This window comes from Kryptolebias marmoratus, linkage group LG16 (genome assembly GCF_001649575.2).
Source record: "Kryptolebias marmoratus isolate JLee-2015 linkage group LG16, ASM164957v2, whole genome shotgun sequence".
Classification (NCBI taxonomy): domain Eukaryota; kingdom Metazoa; phylum Chordata; class Actinopteri; order Cyprinodontiformes; family Rivulidae; genus Kryptolebias; species Kryptolebias marmoratus.
This window is the reverse complement of record NC_051445.1, coordinates 11,648,158-11,666,687: the sequence shown is the minus strand read 5'-3', so window position 1 is coordinate 11,666,687 and position 18,530 is coordinate 11,648,158. Positions and strand designations below refer to the sequence as shown.

Sequence of the window (18,530 nt, the reverse complement as noted above, 5' to 3'; positions counted from 1 at the left end):
CTAACAACATTATTTTAAAGTCTATTCTTTGAGCTACAGGGAGCCAGTGTAGGGACTTTAAAACTGGTGTTATGTGCTCTATCTTCCTGGTTTTAGTGAGAACACGAGCAGCTGCAGCTGTTTGATTGATTTATTAGTCAGACCTGTGAAGTCACTAGATGGCTTTTTGGTTTAATGCTGAAGGTCTAAAGATTTATCTGAATGAAACTAAAACCAACTGGATTTCTTTTTAATCTATAATCCAATAACATGGTTTCATTGCAGCTGACTCGACCATTCTGTCCCCCATTTGGGGTTTTCTTAAGTCTTTGTGTCAACTTTTCCATCAGATGAATATAAATGATTTGGATCCATTCGTTTAAAGTTTATGGGTGTGTCTGATCCTCATTGCTTTATTAGAAGCCACTGGACTTTTATTTTTTTTAACGGATCGCAATCATCTAAGAGATTTCCAAATGTAAGTCTGGCTCAAAAACCGAGAAAACGTGAGGTGGCAAGTTCAGAGTGACTTCCCTGTAAAGAAAGAGTAAACGTGCAGTCAGTTCATCACCGGATGGTCTGTGTGTGGATGAGTGAAACATGTCTGTAGTGAGCAAAACAAACATCAGGACCGGACGCAACCAGTCGCAACGCCCTTCTGGCCAGGAAGCAGGACTCGGATGGCGAGCAGACTGGGCCCATGTCTGCTTCGCCCCACTGGTCACCTGGTCTGCCTGAAACACTCAACATCGACCCCTGGTGGTGGGGTCATCACACAGGATGTAACACAACACATCATATCCCAAAATTCACTCCTAATTCTGAGAGTGATTAAAACAATTTAACTAAAAATTCTCTCCACTTTTGGGAGCCAGCAGCAGTTCAACATCTTTATCTTATATTTCAATATCCAGTTTTTTTTTTTACTATTTATTCTTCTTTTTTATTTATTTATTTAGTTGAGTATGTTTTTTTAACAATACATGATGGAATTTGGATACGTCTTCCTCGTGTGCTTTAATTCAATTTATCTTATTTTCAGAGGGAATAATTCCCTTGATGTCGTTATCGAAGTAATCTCTTGCTCGTAAATGTCTAAAGAATTCATCTCTGTCCAAACCACAGTTATCTGATTTCTTAAAAACTTTTTAGTTTCCTTTCTTTCCCCCAGTCTCCCCATGCTGAAATTCATTTCATGGCTTATTGTGTAAACCAACAATCATATTGATTAAGTTTGAATTTATTCTCATATGTTACCCACTTTTAATGATTGTGTATTTGTTACCAGTCTTACAGTTTTTGGTCACTTTAAACCATGTTTTCAACGTAAAATGAGCTACTGGGTTTATGCTGTTCTTGAATTTTATATATTGCTCTACATCTTCAAACACCAAAATTGATTTCTGTTGCGTTAAAACACCTTCAATCTTAAAAGGCTTTCATACCGGTTTATGCAAATGTTTTTTTTTCTTCTGCTGTCAGTTATGGATTTGTTGTTCTGTGAGAAATATAAAGTTCATGCAGGAAGTGGCCCCAGGCTGTACCGGCAGCTACAAGTAATCATAAAATTATATGTAAACACCAATGTGTTGCTAAACTGACGGGAATGCAAAGGTTTATAGAGTCGTGTTTGTGTGAAATGTTTGGATTGGAGTTGATTTAAGATCGTGGCAGTCCACTTTGCTCTTAGCCCTGCTTAGACAGAAATTCAGACAAAACGGACGTTACTGCCCTGATAAATATACGCTGCGTGATTTTATCTCTTTGAGCAGCCGTGCAAAATGGACAGCCTGCATGCAAACAGTCCTACTTTTAGTCTTTTTTTTTAATTGATAAAAAATAGATTTCACCTGATAGGAAATCTGCAACACTCATGACCACATTACGGTAAAATTAACTCAATAAGCTGCCGGTTCTTTAGAAAACTATGAAATATTAGCCTTTAAAGCAGTGGCAGTGTTAGGGGAGCCTATCCTAAATTTGATCTCACCCCTAAAGGACCAACAATAATGCACAAATTATTTCTGAATATTATTCTAAAAGACTTTTATTGCAACAAATCCCTGCTGACCTGACACGGAAAAGAGATAAACTAGAGAAATTGCATTTCTGATGAAAATGCAGCGTATGTGTTGGATTGCTGAATCGCTGCTGAAGAAGCCGAAACTCATCTGTTAAAGCTAAAAGAAGCAGAACACCAGCTAAATGCTAAAAGATGCAGAACACCAGCTAAAAGCAGCAACAATGCTACCTAAAAGCTATAAGTAGAATGCTGACATGAGCTGAAACTTGCAAAACATTTCCTAAAAATAGCAAAATGCTAGCTAAAAGTAGCAAAAGGCTAGCTAGAACCTAAAAGTGCCGAAAGGTTTACTAAAAGCTAAAGGTTGCTACCTTTAGCTTAGGGCAAAAGCAGTAAAAGGCTAGCTAAAGGTTAAAAATGGCGTAAGAAGACAAAAATGCAGCAAGTGTGCTACAGCAGATTTTAAAGAGAACAATGTTTTTTAAGGCAAATAGGAGATTTAATGCATTTCTATGGGGCTAATATGTGTAAATAATGTTAAATATGAATGTGAACCATAGTCACAGCATCTATATCCTGGCTGAGCTGAATGTTTGGAAATGGGAATTGATAAAATACCAGAAAGTATATAGGAGTAGTTAGACTGCAAAAAAAAGGTCAGCAGAAAAATAACTATATTGCCCATTTATAATCCCTGGTTCTGGCTCATCTTACATTTTAAGTCTGGTTTTAAGGAGTGTGCAGTTTATCCCATTTGTTTCTATTTAAAAGGATGTGAAGTGAGTGCCCGGAGGACAAGCGGAGTCGGAACTGATCGTCATGGAACGCGTCCCGGGCTCGACGACCGTCGGAAGTTCTCGGCTTTTTCCGGCGAACCCCAGTCATTTTTAAGCTAGCCAAGCTGATTAGCTTGCTACCGCGGCTAATGTTTGTAGAAAATTTGTCGCTAGCCGAGTCGGACTGGATGATAGAAACGGCGTAGGAACATGGCGGACGTCACGGGACAAGGAATCAGTTCCCCGGTCCCTCCGTTGCCTCTCCCTGCCTCCCGCAACGGCTCCGGCAGCGGCGACGTTACCCCAGACACCGGCGGCAGCGGCGGCGGCGGCGGCTGGCAGACGCCAACCACCGTTGCCTCGGGCCCGAGGCTCGTCCGGATAGTGAAGTCCGACTCGGGCTACGGCTTCAACGTTCGGGGGCAAGTCAGCGAGGGGGGCCAACTGCGGAGCATCAACGGGGAGCTGTACGCCCCGCTGCAGCACGTTAGCGCCGTCCTCCCGGGGGGAGCTGCCGACAGAGCGGGCATCTCCAAGGGGGACCGGATCCTCGAGGTGTGAGTATCGGACTGTTTCAGCACGGGTTGCGCCACGTAACTCTTCGATGTGACCTGTGTGATCGTTTTGACGGCAACCGGGGCGAGTAGCACCTAAACGCACCACCACCCAGCACCCGATCAACTTGAACGATCTCCCCGCAGAGCAGAAAAGCCGCTCATCCCAATGAAAGGGGTGCCTGCGTGGGTCAAAGGAGAGCTCCAGGAATCATTAGAGATTCCCAGCACACACACACACACACAGAAAACCTCCAGTCGTCCCTTGCACACATGTCCCGGCCAGATGCAGTGCGCCATTTCTATCTCACATGTGTTTACATAACTCTCAGATGCTGCCAGAAGGTAAAGCCTTATCAGCTGTGTGTGTGTGTGTGTGGGTGTGTGCGCGTGCTGCATTGAGGGGACACGGACTGGAGAGTTTGCAGCTCAGAGCTCAGCATCACTGCTGCTGCTTCTCCCTGCCTCTATGTGCAACGTTTAAGGTGATGGAGAAAGGGAGGGATGTTTTCAGTTCAGTTGTGATTGGCTTCGCCCTCGAAACCTCTCTATCTGATTGGCTCTTTTGTTTTGTTTTTTCCTCCCAAGGATGGCCTGCAGTAGCCTGGCAGTTTGACCCCATTATTTTTCTGTGTGTGTGGGCATGCAGATGTGTTCGTTCTGCTTTTTGCAGTCAAAGAACAACCTATGCCTTGTTTCACCTATACGTCAGTAACTTTGGTCAACATTTATTTAGCCGTCATTGATTATTTTACCTCGGCGTACCCTCCAGCTAATAGTGCTCGTGTATCGATTTGGGACAATCTCCCGCGCAGGTAATAAAACAGGATTGATCTTTACACATTCATTATTATTTAGCTGAGGTATTGTATGCAGCGTTACTCCATTAAAGCGCAGCAATGTGCCCCAAACGAGTTTCGGGGTTTGGTGTCTTGCTGCTTTCATTTCCGTTTTGATACTATAATAATCTGTTTTGCTCGGGATGTTTTAAGCGAATGATAACGGTTACGGCTCATTTGAAGCTCAGCCGTTTTCAAGGTTTAAAGTGTATTTGACTTTGCCAGAATGATCTTTAAAATTTGCTACTGTGTTTGGGTAAACTTATGTTAGTACGTAAGTGTGCATAAATTATTGTATAAAGAAACAGAATGACACTCAAAGCCAGTGCTTTGCTTTTTTTTGTGTGTGTGGGGGTGTTATTTGTCCTTGCTTCATCTCTACAGTCAGGAGTTTTGTTATTTGGACTGATCAAAGCATATTACATCAATTAAAAATCCTTGAGGAAATGCATATCACCCACCTCCTATCATGCCAGAGAATTAAACTAAGATCGTTACGGTTCAATTTGGTCAATGATGTCCGCAGTTGTGAGATCTTTCAAGTTGTTTGTGCTCGTAGTGTTCGTTGTGAATGACCCTCAGCGACCGCCGCACCAAATTTTAGCCCCGTGTCTTTAAATCTGACTGAGTTATCGCTGTTTGCAGTTTGATTCGGTCGCTTTGCTGTGGCGGACGCCTTGAACTGGGTTCCCTTCAATTGTTAATTCGTTGTAGACGCGCCTGCAGTCATTACTTTCTGAGATTTTCATTAAAATTCGATCAGTTCCTGAGACGAACGAACACAAAAACTTCATCGTCCTTTCGCCTTTTGGCTGCGGGCGAAACCCCTTCTTGTCGTGGTCAGAATTAATGTCTCTTATTTACTGCAGCAGAAGAAAAAAAGGGGGTGATGTGATGATGTGACAGAGACAAAATTGCCTTCTACGACCTGTTCATCACCATCCAAAGTGCTGATGGTGCCAGAGCTAAGGCCACAGATGCTTATTATATCATCATAACTCTGCGTGTAAGAAAAAGCTTCCCGAAATGCTCACTCTGCATTTTGTTTTGACTGATCGCGCTCTTTCTCCCGCTGCACCTGCAAGATGTTTGTGTGTGTGTCCCGTTAATCTTTGCTTACTTGTACCTGCACAGTCATCTTTCCTCGCCAGGCAGGTCTGGTTTCAGCTGTGTAACCCGGTGTGTGTGTGTGTGTGTGTGTGTGTAGGGGCACTGAAAGCCTCGGAGTTTGATTACATGTTCACGAGTAGCCATCTCTTCCCGTCGCAGGTATTATAGATTCGCTGAGCTTTTAGCCATGGGACACGCTGCCAACCTAAGCCCTGCTGCGACACGCCTGCTGACACAACAGCTGAGCCCTCGGTCGGAAATTTTAAGGGATGCAAATCCCGAAATGTCAGTCTGGTTTCAAAGTCAGTCACCAATTCTTCTTCTTTTTTTTTTTTTTTTTGTTCTAAATCCCAGCTCTCTTATCTGCTTTTGTCTTTCATTCATGCAACCCCACTTCTCAAAAGGCCGGGTCGTTGTGTAAAACATAATTAAGAACAGAAAGTAAGGATTTGCAAGTCTCATAAACCCGTGTTTTGTTTACAGTCAAACACAGTAAACATATCAAATGTTTAAACTAAATAAAAGGGATATATTTTTAGGAAAAAAAATAGGGTGATTTTCAATTTGATGGCAGCAACACGTCTCAAAAAAGTTGGGACAGGGGCAACAAAAGGCTGTAAAAATAGTGGTACGAATTAGGAACTAATTAGGTTAATTGGCGACAGGTCAGTAAAGAGGACTGGGTATAAAAAAAAATAAAAAAACATTTCAGAAGGACGGAGTTTCTCAGAAATTAAGATGGGCAGAGATTCACCTGTCTGCTAAAAACTGCAACTAAAAATAGTGGATCAGTTTCAGAATGAGGTTCCTCCATGACTTTAAATCTCCCGTCATCTACAGCTCGTGACGTCGTCGAAAGATGTTTAAGAATCTGGAGAAATCTCTGCGCCCAGGAGAGCGAGGCAGAAAGTCGATACCGGCTGTTCTTTGAGCTCTCAGGCAGCTCTGCATTATAAAACCGGGTTCTGATTCTGTTCTGGACGTCAGCGCGGCGGCTCAGGAACACGGTTTGTCCTCCACAAATGCTGCTTAAAGCTCCATCAGACAAAGAAGAAGCCAAGATTGGATCACCATCCAGAAACGCCAGTTCCTCTGGCGTGGGCGGCTGACACATCTGGAAAGGCTCAATCAATGCAGAAGAGTGTATATATATATATATATATATATATATATATATATATATATATATATATATATATATATATATATATATATATATATAGAGAGAGTTTTAGAACAACATATGCTCCCATCCAGATCAGTTTGTTAGGAAAGGCCTTGCCTATTTCAGCATAAATAATGTTTAACCTCAGACAGCGTCCATTACAACAGAAAAAACTTCACAGACGAGTCCAGGAGCTGAACGGACCTGCCTGCAGCCCGGACATCTCATCAACAGAAAACATTTGACTCTTCGTGAAACAAAAAAACAAAAAAAAATCCTTCAAAGCAGAGACCCAGGACTGTGGAACAGCTAGAACCCACATCAGGAAAGAACGGGACAACGTTCTCCTCCTAAAGCTCCAGCAACAGTTCCTGAACGTTTACAGACTGATGCTTAAAGGATGCTTCACAGAGGGAAACGCGGCGTTCCGTTGGGAATAAAACACGGGCTTAATGAGATTAGCAAATCGCTGCATTCTGTTTTTATTTACATTTTTACGCCGTGTTCAGACTCTTTTCGGAATTGGGCTTGTAAATAAACTGAGAGCCGCTTTGCACGTTTGTTTTTGGGTTTTTTTCCCCCCAGGGTTTAACTGGGTAAACCTCTAATCTGAATGTTGCCTGCTATAAGTTTCACTGAGCGTATCGTTTATTGTCATAAGGATAGAATGAAACATTTGTAGGCCTCTCTGGATATGTGTTAGCATTTAGTTAGGATTGGGACACGCAGTTTGTTGGCCATCGCAGCTGCCTTTTTTTTTTTAATTTAGATCAACTGATTTAAAAAAACAACAAAAAAAAGATGAATTCGTCACAACTGCAGATCCAGACCCCTAACCCTGGCTCGCTCCTTTGCGCCACACAAAATTGTGACTCCTCGATGGATTTGTATTCAGGTTCACAGGAAAGCTGAGGCTGCGCTGGCCTCTGTAGCCGTTGGAAAATATGCAAACAGAAGCTTCATTCTGAAGTCGGGTCACAGAGACGGCAGGTCCAGGAGGGGAAAGCCGGACGCCCCTCTCTCTCCTCAGCGACACTTTCCCGCTCCTCCTGGAGGGCTTTAAAAGCGTTCCCCGGGCCAGCGTTCCTGCACCCCGGCCTCAGACTCGAGGATGGAAATGACTGGATGGTTGGATGGCCAGCTTATGCGCGCCGTATTTTTAGGTTCAACATGAATTCACTAGCTTAAAGCGTAAGAACTCTGAATAATTTATTGTGCATTTCTCAGGCTGTGTTTTAAAAAAAAAAAAAAAAAAAAAGAAAGCGCCTTTAGCTGCCAAGCCATCCATCACATCTGACTTGGTGTTAAAAGGTGTTGGAGACGACCGGAGGTGATGCTGAAGCCGTTTTTTGGCTGTTCCTTTGGTGTAGGTGAGGTAGTTTCGGCCCGAAAGGTTCATTACCGTGAACGCCAAAATTACCTTTAAAGGAAAGGTACTCTCAGTGCAGGAAGAGGCGCTTTGTCCAAGTTACGGCTATCTTTATTTACTTGATTTTGCATTTCTTTTCGGTTTTATGTGTTCATTTTTCTTTTATTCATTGCCATTTGAGGTAGGAGACGACGCAAAGGGAGCTGCGGGCTGTTTAATAAAACTTATCGTAAATGCAATAAGTGCTGCTTTTGTCTGCAGCCAGGTGTTTGCTTGTGTCGAGTCAAGTCGGAGGTGGCTCAAAGCTCTAAGCAGAACGGCTTTTTGTCTCCCGCCGCTGCCGCCGAGAGGTGAAGGAGGGCGGTGATCTTTTTACTTGTGTTTGCTTGGACGCCTGTTAGCCAAATATGTCCTAAACTACGGGACGGATTTTAATGAAACGTTCAGGAAACAATGACTGGATGTACGTCTGCAGCTAATTAACATTTGGAGTTGGTTCAATTCAAGGCGGCCTCCACAGCTAATCAACATTAGGCAACACAAAAATGGCTCTAGCTCTGTGAATTTTACAACTATTGAGTTAAAATTGGATGTGGTAGTAGCTGAAAGTCATCCACACACATACTCTTGAGCGTGACTTCTCCTGGTATAGCATGAGATCAAGCAGGGTTTAATTTTGAAGGTTTGACATAAACGACCACAACTCCATCTTTTCTTCACACAAGATGATTTTGGTGTAAAACTCTGCCAATGAAAGGCAGCAGAAGATGGTCATTCCTTTAAGGATAGGTCCTGAATGTTGTCCTGGCTTTAATTTTAGTATGTGTTTTAGCGTCAGTTCCATTATTTCCAATGTAAGAGTCCGACACAAACATTGAGAGCGGCACTCTGGTCCACGCCCTCATGAACGCATGTCCGTCTTCCTTCAACAGCAATGGGGTAAACGTGGAGGGAGCCACGCACAAGCAGGTGGTGGACCTGATCCGGGCCGGTGAGCGGGAGCTGGTTCTGGCCGTGCTGTCCGTCCCGCCGCAGGAGGCCGACTGCCTGGATCCCGGCGACGACGGATCGGCCCTCTCCTGCTACGACTACTCGGACAAGCAGGCCGTCCCCATCTCCATTCCTAGCTACAAACACACCGAGCTCAACAGTGAGAAGTTTGTGGTGGGTGCAGCGCAAATTTAACGGCGGAGGAGAGACTTTAAAGCATTATTGGTTGGAGTAGTTACGGTTGATATCGGTAGATTGCTTAGTTTGTTTATCTGAGCGGGGGAATTCGAACGGGAAGGCGCGGTATCAGAGCGAAATGCGATATTTCACATTTTCACGCTTCGCAATCGTTCCTCTCTCAGGTTTACAACGTGTACATGGCAGGCAGACAGCTGTGCTCCAAGCGGTACCGGGAGTTCGTGATTCTGCACCAAAACCTGAAGAGGGAGTTCGCCAACTTTGCGTTCCCCAAGCTGCCGGGGAAGTGGCCGTTCTCGCTGTCGGAGCAGCAGCTGGATGCGCGGCGCCGAGGCTTGGAGGAGTACCTGGAGAAAGGTGAAGAAACAGAGGTTTTATTTCTCTCCCTTATCTGTGCGTTAAAATTGAGATAACTTGGTTCTGAACGATCCTTGACTCCAGGTGAGGTTGTGAATGCCAGCCGCTAACCTGTGACTCGTTTAGGCTCATCTTCCAGTTCCAAAATTGTTAGAAAAGCTGTACGGAACCATCTTATTGTCGTGCAATTAGGCTTAACTTGCGTGTGGCTTTTTTGTTGTTTTTTTTTTCCTGCAGTGTGCTCTGTACGGGTAATCGGAGAAAGTGACATCATGCAGGAGTTCCTGTCTGAATCAGATGAGGTAAAAACAAAAAAAAACACACAACTTTACGTGTTCTCTTTGCTCGTGCCTGTGACCCACCTTGCGCTTTCTGTCTCTCGTTCACACAACCAAGAACTACAACGGCGTGTCAGACGTGGAGTTGAGAATAGCCACGCCCGATAAAACGACGCTCACTGTCAGAGTGCGCAAAAACTCCACCACGGACCAGGTTTATCAGGTAAACGGGCACTTAGAACGGTGATCGCTCTCGTCTCACTTTTTGTTTTTATTCCTGACGTCTCTTCTTCCTTCTCCTCCAGGCTGTGGTGATGAAGCTCGGGATGGACAGCGTGACAGCCAGCTACTTCGCTCTGTTCGAGGTCATCAACCACACCTTCGGTGAGTCGAGACACGCAGCCGAAGCCTGCCGTAGGCGTGCACGTTCGCAAAAATGCTCCCCTTTTACTCATCGATAGTATCTAGTTACATTATCTGCTCACAACTTAATATCGACTGTCAGAGAGAGGGGTATTTAATGGTTTTATGTTATCTTATGGTTTTGTTTTTCGTACAATAACAGTCAGTCACTTTGATTGGTTTCACTTCCAAAAATGTGGCAAAATTTAATCTTTTTTTTATGATTTGAAAAGACAACGAAATGTACCGGAAATAAAATATTGCATCTTGTGCAACCCAAGTAGTTTATTCCTTATAAACTCTGTGTTTTATTAATTTCTTTATTCAAGCACAATTTAAATGTATTATCCAGATCACAAAGTTCCAACTTTTCTCCCTCAGTTCTGTGTTTTATGTTGAGTTAACGCACAGAATTAACTGTGACTTTGTTTCGTTTTGTCTAAAATGTGTGCTTGTTTTAATCTTTCCATATGTTCGAAACTTAACTCTAAGGTGAAATACACAGCTTTCCTGTAACATTAAGAATCAAAAACATCTTATAATTCATTCACAAACTGAGGGACATTTTGGATTTCTGTGTTTTTTTTGGGTTTTTTTTATCTCTTTACCGACGTTACAAGTAATCTTCGCATCTTTTAACTGCAGAGCCATGACCGCTGCCGTCCCGAAGTGCCGAACTGGCTCACCCGCAGTCCTCCGTGTCGGCTGAAAACATTTTTTACGCTTTTAGGAACAAAAAATATGACTAATGTTATCGACTGAAATCACACGGGGAATAAAAAACAAACCTTTCTCTAGAAATATGACAAAGGATTGTCTCTTGAGCACCAAACAGAAATGCAGAACCAACAAGTTTAAAGTGGCTTTTGTCCCGTCTGTTGGTGTTTCTCTTAACAAGCTTTTATCGAAACAATCTCCCCTTTTTTGTTACTAACTTTTAAACAGAGTGATACACGATGCTGTCCTGAGCGGAATATAAATCACATTTTATTGAATCTGCGTGGCACGTATTGTAATTTATCCCATATTTCGTGTACATCTGACTCCGCCGCTGACCGTAAATCAAATTCTAACGTTTCACTTTAATGTCCGACCGTCGATGCTTTTGTGCCGCTTCAAACGGCCGCAGGAGTCCGATATGTTTAAGGTTACTGACATCATTTTCCTCCCTGGCCTCATTTTCTTTCAGTGCGTAAACTCGCCCCCAACGAGTTCCCCCACAAACTGTATGTACAGAACTATACCTCAGCCATCCCAGGAACCTGCCTTACTCTGCGCAAGTGGCTCTTCACCACAGACGAGGAGATTCTGCTCAGCGACAACCAGCTTGCTCTCAGCTACTTCTTCCACCAGGTTCGCGCTCGCAGAACGTCTGGCTTTTTTTTCTTTTTTTTTTTTTTTTTTAGTCGTGTTGTTTTACATTTTTCTTGTTTTTTTTTTTTTTTGTTGTTTTTTTCCCCCGTCTGTTTGCAGGCTCTTGACGACGTGAAGAAGAGCTTCATCAAAGTAGAGGAGAAGTCTTACCAGCTACAGAAACTGATGGAGCAGAAGAAGATGTCCATGGTTAGTCCCGCGGCGCTGCCCCACATACGGAGTCTCGATTGTTGTTCGTTGTCGTTCGGCGTGGCAATATTTCATGTACATCTGACTCGGCGAGAACAATTTGCAAGCTATCCAGCTGCCATCACGTCTCAGCTTTAAAAGCTCAACTATTTCTGAACCGAGAAAGCTCCTCGGATGAGAAGAGAAACGTCTTCAGCTGCCGAATAGAAGTCCAGTTGTTTTTGTTTTTTAACCTCTTTTGAATTTTACAGAGGCGTATAGTTTTTCAGAAGGCAAACGTCTGCTGCATTTGCACCAAAACTGCTCGAGACGTTCTCCCATCCAGCCCCTTTGTTGATGTTAGTAACACAGACGTGGCCGCATATCTTCAGCAGCGTTTTACTGAGAGTGAAAGGGAGAGCTTTCTATAAAAGTTGTCGGTCGGCAAACTTCACTTCTGTGAAGATGTTCAGCTACACGGGGTATTATTGTCAACAGCCTGGGCTAACACTCGGTTTCCATGCTGGAGTTTCTGTGTTTTCTCCTGTACGTTTAAAGACAGATACTCTCACACCCTCTCCCTTAGATGCGAGTGCATCTTTAGCAGAACCCCCCCCCGCTGTGAAGTACTTGGTGAACTTCAGCTGTCCAGATAAAACCGTCCTCCCGTTCTCCTGAACGTCTGCTGCTGCTGTTGTTGTTTGGTGAAAATGGCTTTTGAATGTGACAGAAAGAAGCTCTTGCTGGGAATCAAACGAAAACCCAGAGCTGCACTTTTTCCTGAAAGTACCCGCCGGGCACTCTCAAGCCTACAGAGTTATTCAAATGAGCCTAAAAGGTTTCCGCAGGCCGCCATTGTTCGCGTTTCCGTTGAGCTGCTGTGTTCTCGGAGGTTTGGCAGGTTTGCTGTTCAGAGGCGTGGGGCTGATCTACGGTCGCACGGACGGAGCGGCGAAGCCAAAGTGGGACGGGGGGTGGGGGGGAGGAAATGAGCTTCAGCTGCTTTAACGCCAAATCTGGCACCTTCCCACGGCGCTGAGCTGAGTGGTGGCTGCTTTGAGTCGTGCTTTAAAATGCAATTCTTTAAAAACGGCGAGAAAATGTTTTTGGTTTTTTTTTCGTTCTTCTTCTTCTTCTTTTTTTTGTATCCTATAAAAAGCAGGACTGCTTGCGTCATCAGACATTTTCTGAGCTTCACTCTGAAAGTACTACGTTCTACTACTGAAAGTACTGAGTGCTTTTGTTAAAGCTATTTTCTCATCGAACTGCGACTGTTGGAAATAATTTAGTGACTCAAAATTGGTAGAAAATTGCAAGAAAACGTTTTTTTGTTTTGTTACATTTTCACTGAAATTTAAGTGTGACCATTGAACCACGTGGCTCCTGTTTTTTAGCAGCCATTTTTTTTTTTTAAAAATTGCAAAACGGTATTCCAGGCCGTGGACGTTACTTTGTTGCCCACCTCAGCCCACTTTGTGTCCACCTTGGCAGCTGCCTCCACGTTTAGGATTTAATCTACTTTTGAGACCTTTTAGAAGCTTTCATTTTGAAGTCAAAGCCCAGTGAAGTGGTGGCTTCGGTCCCCGATCCCTGCGGCGGAAACACGGAGGTGCCGAGTCTCCGTCATTTATCAAAGCTTCTGGTTTCTAACTAACAGCCAGTTTGAGTTAAACATCAGATTTTTTGTGTTACCATTTCTAGTCAAAGTCACGTGTGTTCCTGTGTCTGCCGTCTTTTCCTCTCAGTACCTGAGTTTGTTGAGAAGTTGCGACGGCTACAATGAGATCATATTCCCCCACTGTTCCTGCGACTCCAGGCGTAAAGGCCACGTGATCACAGCCATCAGCATCCAGAACTTTAAGCTGCACGCCTGCACGGAGGAAGGCACGCTCGAGGTGCGTTCGCCTTCTCCTCGGCTCGTTTGTTGTTGTTGTTTTTTTTGCTTTTCCTTTTGCACCAGCACCGCGCACGGATTAAATTCTGCCTGTTGCTCCAGAATCAGGTGATCTCATTCGACTGGGGGGAGATGCAGCGGTGGGACACAGACGAGGAGGGCATGGCTTTCTGCTTCGAGTACGCGCGAGGCGAGAAGAAGCCCCGCTGGGTGAAGATTTTTACTCCTTATGTAAGTTTCAGAAACGCACACACGAGCTCGTGTTTTAACAGTAGCTGGATGAAGTGTTTCAGGTGTTGTCGTGAACAAACACGAGCGAGCAGCTTCCCGTTCCTGTGTTTATGTTGCACCGTTAATAACCCGTGTCTTTGTTTGTGTTTGCCGTGCACGGCCATCGTTTAGTTTAACTACATGCACGAATGCTTCGAGAGAGTCTTCTGTGAGCTGAAGTGGCGGAAAGAGGTAACTGTCATCCACTACCTGCATTACGTTCGAAGCTTTCCTCCCGTGTCCTTTATTCAAAGTTTGTGTTTGCAGGTGGAAGAGGAGGCGATAGACAAGGACAATAAGAACTGCAGTAAAGACGGTATATGCGGCAAGGTAAGGTTCTCCCCCCCCCCGCCTCCATCCGGGCGAATCTCTTCCGTCTCCTTTGTGTGTTTTTTTTTTTTGAGATTGCGAGCCTCGTTTTGCCGTTTGCGTTTGCAGAACATCTTCCAGCTGCTGCGGCACAGAAGAGACGGGGGCACGTAGGCAGGGAGGCGGTGGCCCCTGGAGGACAGAGGCGTCACCGACTCTGTTGGCCCGGACCGAACCCCGGACTCAGCGGCGTTCAGCTACGACTTACACGGACATCACTTGCACTCCATCAACACGAGAAGCTACTCCCAACATGCAAACCCGCTGAAACACACAAAAAAACCCAGAAGCGTAAACCTCATGAATCAGAACTCCCGAATCCAGCACATCACAATCATGCATTAAGCAGAGAATTAGGCGTTTATAGACTCAAAGCGACGGATTCGAGTCTTTTCTTCTCGACGAGGACTCAAAGGGGCATTTGATGTGCTAACGGGGAGGATTTAATTTGGGTTTTTTTTCCAGTAGCTTAACATGGAAAAGCTATGGTGCTCTAACAAAAGAGAGAAAAGTGAAAAGCTGTTTGCTCTCACAAGAGGGAGCACAGATAACAGCAATTCTGAGAGTAAACCACCGGAAGCTGCCCGGCGGCGTCTCGTGCGTAAGCCGACTCGGGGGGTGTCCGTGCATGGAACCAGAGTGACATCTTGTAGCGGAAGTCGCTCTCGAATTTTCCTCTTTTTGGCACTACATTTGCATTTAAAAAGAAAAAAACAAAACAAAGAACAAAAATGGTGTTACCATTACAATGAGAAAAAAAACCTACAGGAAAACGAGCATTTTCTAATAGTTTTGTTGATCTTTGAGAGCAGGAACAAGGATTTACACTAATGTTGCACTTTATCCAACAGTATGAAAAACGCCCAAATGCAAAACGAGACACGGGGCACGATACTGGAACAAGTTTAAACTTTATATGAGTGTTCGACTCGCTGCCGTGGGGCGATAACCCATCGGTGTTCAGAGCCATGCGTTGAGCTTAGTATTACGTGTTTCGGCAGCACCGGCCGGTGAAGTCGCCGTGCGTCCGAGCGAGCGAGCTTCCCCAGAACGAACAGCAGGGGTCCCTCTCACATCGCCGGCCCTCCGATTCAGAGAGAGATCACTTTGTCTCCGGGAGCTCCCGCAGGATTTATATTAGGCCTGTAATTCAAGCGGCTTTCCCTCGCCGCAGTGTTTATCTCCGTGGCTTTGAGGGGGGGGGGAACAAAAAAAACGGTGAGCCACTGCAGATTCAAGCGGAAGCGAGACAAAGATCTTCCTTACGCACCGAGATAAATATGACGGCCGGAGAGCTCGATCCTTAGCGGCCGCCCGACATCTGATCCCATGGCTGCGGCTTTCAAACAGTTTGTCGCTGTTTGAAAGCTGATAATGTGATTGTCTGGTACTGATACCAACCTGAAAACAAACGGGGCTGGTTACGTCTTAAGAATTGGACCGTTTAGGCTCATATGAAAGAAAGAAATAATTTTATTGGCTTTATTGGCTTTATTTTAGAGAAATAGTTCAACTCGGGCAGAACTGACGGGCTAACGGCTAGTCCGAGCGGGGCCGAGACCCGCGGTGGATTACCGCCATCTCGAAGCATCTCAAAAATATCACACGCGTTAACGCGAACGCTTCACACCTCCGTCGGTTTAACGCGTGTTTGTCTACGTAGATTTTTTTCCAAGCACAAACAGCAGCAGCTAGCTGTAGCGATTCTGGTGCATCCTGGATAACGTCCAGCAGGAGAAAGTGACAGCGGGAGTTTGAGGAACAGCAGCATTCCACTTCGTCTCGGCTTCGCCCCAACTAGCTTTTAGCTCATCAATCCGGTCCGAAAGAAACTCTTACTTCTCCAAACCGAGGTCGTCTAAAGAGCTACCTACAGCAGGTAAGATAGTAATCGCTCCTAACCTTTCCACAGAACCACTCTTAAAGAAAACAATTAAACTAGCCCTACAAAGTTCAGCCCCATCCTCTCCTCTGTGGGTAATCAGGACATTAGTGTCTTTTTTTTTTTTTTTAATTTCTGTCTACAAGCATTTTTAGAGTTCACGTGCGTGGCTCTCAGTGACGGTGCTGCTCACAAGATGATTAATGTGCTAAACAGACCTTCGTGGAATCATACAGGGGTTTAAATGGAAATTATGGATCCTTTAATTGAAAGATTGAATGTGCAGTCCTGGAGGGGGCAAATCCATTTTGTCGGGTTCTTGTCTGTTTACTGAATCAAGTCGAACATTGTCGATTTTCTGACCTCCCCCCCGAAGTGTGCGCTTTCTTCAGCCCCACCACATCCGTCTCTCTCTTTCTCTCTCGCGCTCTCGTCCTCTCTTTTTGTTTTTCCTCGCTCCGACTCGGAGGGGGAAGACGTTATTTATTTATTTTCGACGCGACAGTGTTAAACTCAGCCGGTGGCTCTCGGATCCGAGGACGACGGAGACTGACAAGCTGCAACTTCCTTTTGACGTGTGGAAATGTAAACTGTAACCAGATGCATCACTGTAAAGAGAAAGGGGGAAAAAAAAGGAAAAATGTAACATATTCTTTTAAATAAATTGATTTATTGATGCGGATCTAATTCTTAGTTTTTGTGCTGAAGCCTGGAGGGGTGGAGGGAGCTGGCAAAAATGACAAAAGTTCCACCCGATTCTCTGGGTGAGCTGAGTGGGTTTTGTGATATTTTTTTTTACACACATTCCCTGCTCTGCTTTGTGTACCCACATCTGTTTTCTGCTTCCCTGTGTTTCTGTTTTTTTGTTTTTGTCGCCCCCCCCACCAGTCCTCACGGACTGTTTAATGAGATCTGGGAGACAATTACCCAACAGGCAGAGAAACAGTTGTTCCACATCGATCTGCATCAAGTGTCTGCACCCCCGGTAATTAATAGCCATCGACTGTAGCTGGTGTGGGATATCGGATCTCAGAACATCTGCATTTTGAGCAGCGAACATGTCTGGAACAAGGACCGGTCCTGAGAGGCAGCAGGCATCTGACTTCGAGTGCCGACACACTTTGCATCTTGTTGCTTTTGAATAATATTAGTAAAACTCAGTTTTTTTTTTTCGATCCTAATACGTTCCTTTGGGGGAATTCATGTTCTCTCTGTAATTGAGAATTCTAGCACGGTTTTTTTTTCTGTTGACTATAATTGCATCACTTAAGGGATGGACGACTGGTGTGTCCGCATGCATCCCACTCCAGCGGACTGGAGGAAAAATATAATTAGTTGCTGAGCTAAAAAGAACCTGCTGCAGTATAAGTAGCTCTACTTATTAGAGCTGTTTTGTTTTAGTTTTGATCATCTAAACTCTTTTCTCTGAAGTCGGCCCTGAGCTGTAAAACACAACAACACAGACTGGATGATTTTTTTTTTTTTTTTTTCAGTATGTTTTTAGGTCTGAGTGAAGGTGGAAAGAAGAAAACGTTCGGACTCTTAATCTGGAGCCTGCCCTGCCGGGCCGGGCCGGGCCGGGCGCCAGTGGGTTCAAATAATAAATCGGTCGTAAGAATTTGTTTCCTCGGTTTAGCAGTTTTGCAGCTTTGCAATAAAGAGTCGGTGTCCTTGTGCAGCAGATGTTGTGTTCAGTCTTGTTTTCGGCGTGGGCGGCAAAAACGGAACGGAACAAAACAACCTGAGGTGAAGCAGGAGTTTAGGGATCGTCTGCGAATTCCAACACCCGGCTCTGAAGGTGAAACGGAATAAAATGGGGAAAAATAAGGAGCTTTCATGTTTTTCCTTTTAGTTGAGCACGTCCATAAAAACCTTCCAGTGGCTGATTTTTAAAAAGGTAACAACTTGTTTTTAGAGTCTTTCTGTAAAAAATCCCGAAGTGGGGAAAGTGTTATCGTCCTTGGTCGGTGATGTCATCGGCGCCGCGGCCAGCTGTGGCGGACCGCTGGGTTACTGTCGCAGTGTTTATCAGGGAAAATGGAAGCAGAAGAAGAAGAAGAAGCAAGCCTTGTTAACACAAGTACCGGTTTGAAAACGTGGCTTTTGGGGGGTTTGGAGTGATGTTGCTGAGAACTGAAGCCCCCAAATTCCACAAGATGAACCCCTGAGCTTCACAGTGATGTCACAGTATTTTCAAGGAGTTTCCCATCTCTGCAGCAGCCAGCAAAAATAAATAAATAAATAAATAAATATAAAACGGTCAGTTTCAAAGGAAGCTAATAGGATTCAAACTAAAAGACCTATTTCCGACTTGTTTATACTTGTTAGATTAGGAGGATTATCTGCTGTTGTACTTAGTCTGATCCCGACATGGTGTTTTTATGGGCGTGTTTTTTTTAACTAATCTCATTTACAGCAAAAGTCAATATTTTCACTTTTCCCGCACGGCCTTTGTGTGCAGCACGGGTCACATTTATATTTACACTGCGACTGGCTGCACCGCTTCCTCATTAGAGTTCTGGCTGTTGAGAAT

The 18,530-nt window shown here is 44.5% G+C and overlaps 1 protein-coding gene across 2 annotated transcripts; it reads left to right on the top strand.

Moving 5' to 3' along the window:
- Positions 1–2,594: 2,594 nt before the first annotated feature.
- On the top strand, positions 2,595–16,684 carry snx27b (sorting nexin 27b). Of its 2 annotated transcripts, XM_017424921.3 has the most exons (13): positions 2,599–3,335; positions 8,748–8,979; positions 9,168–9,360; positions 9,598–9,662; positions 9,757–9,861; positions 9,944–10,022; positions 11,230–11,393; positions 11,514–11,603; positions 13,328–13,477; positions 13,579–13,707; positions 13,879–13,938; positions 14,014–14,076; positions 14,185–16,684. In XM_017424921.3, exons 1-13 carry the CDS (start codon positions 2,989–2,991, stop codon positions 14,227–14,229), a joined length of 1,722 nt encoding a protein of 573 aa, XP_017280410.1. In that variant the 5' UTR covers positions 2,599–2,988; the 3' UTR covers positions 14,230–16,684. The 2 variants fall into 2 exon arrangements, with proteins under 2 accessions (XP_024863576.1, XP_017280410.1); XM_025007808.2 differs by lacking the exon at positions 13,879–13,938 and having other exon boundaries at positions 2,595–3,335.
- The last annotated feature ends 1,846 nt before the right edge of the window (positions 16,685–18,530 follow it).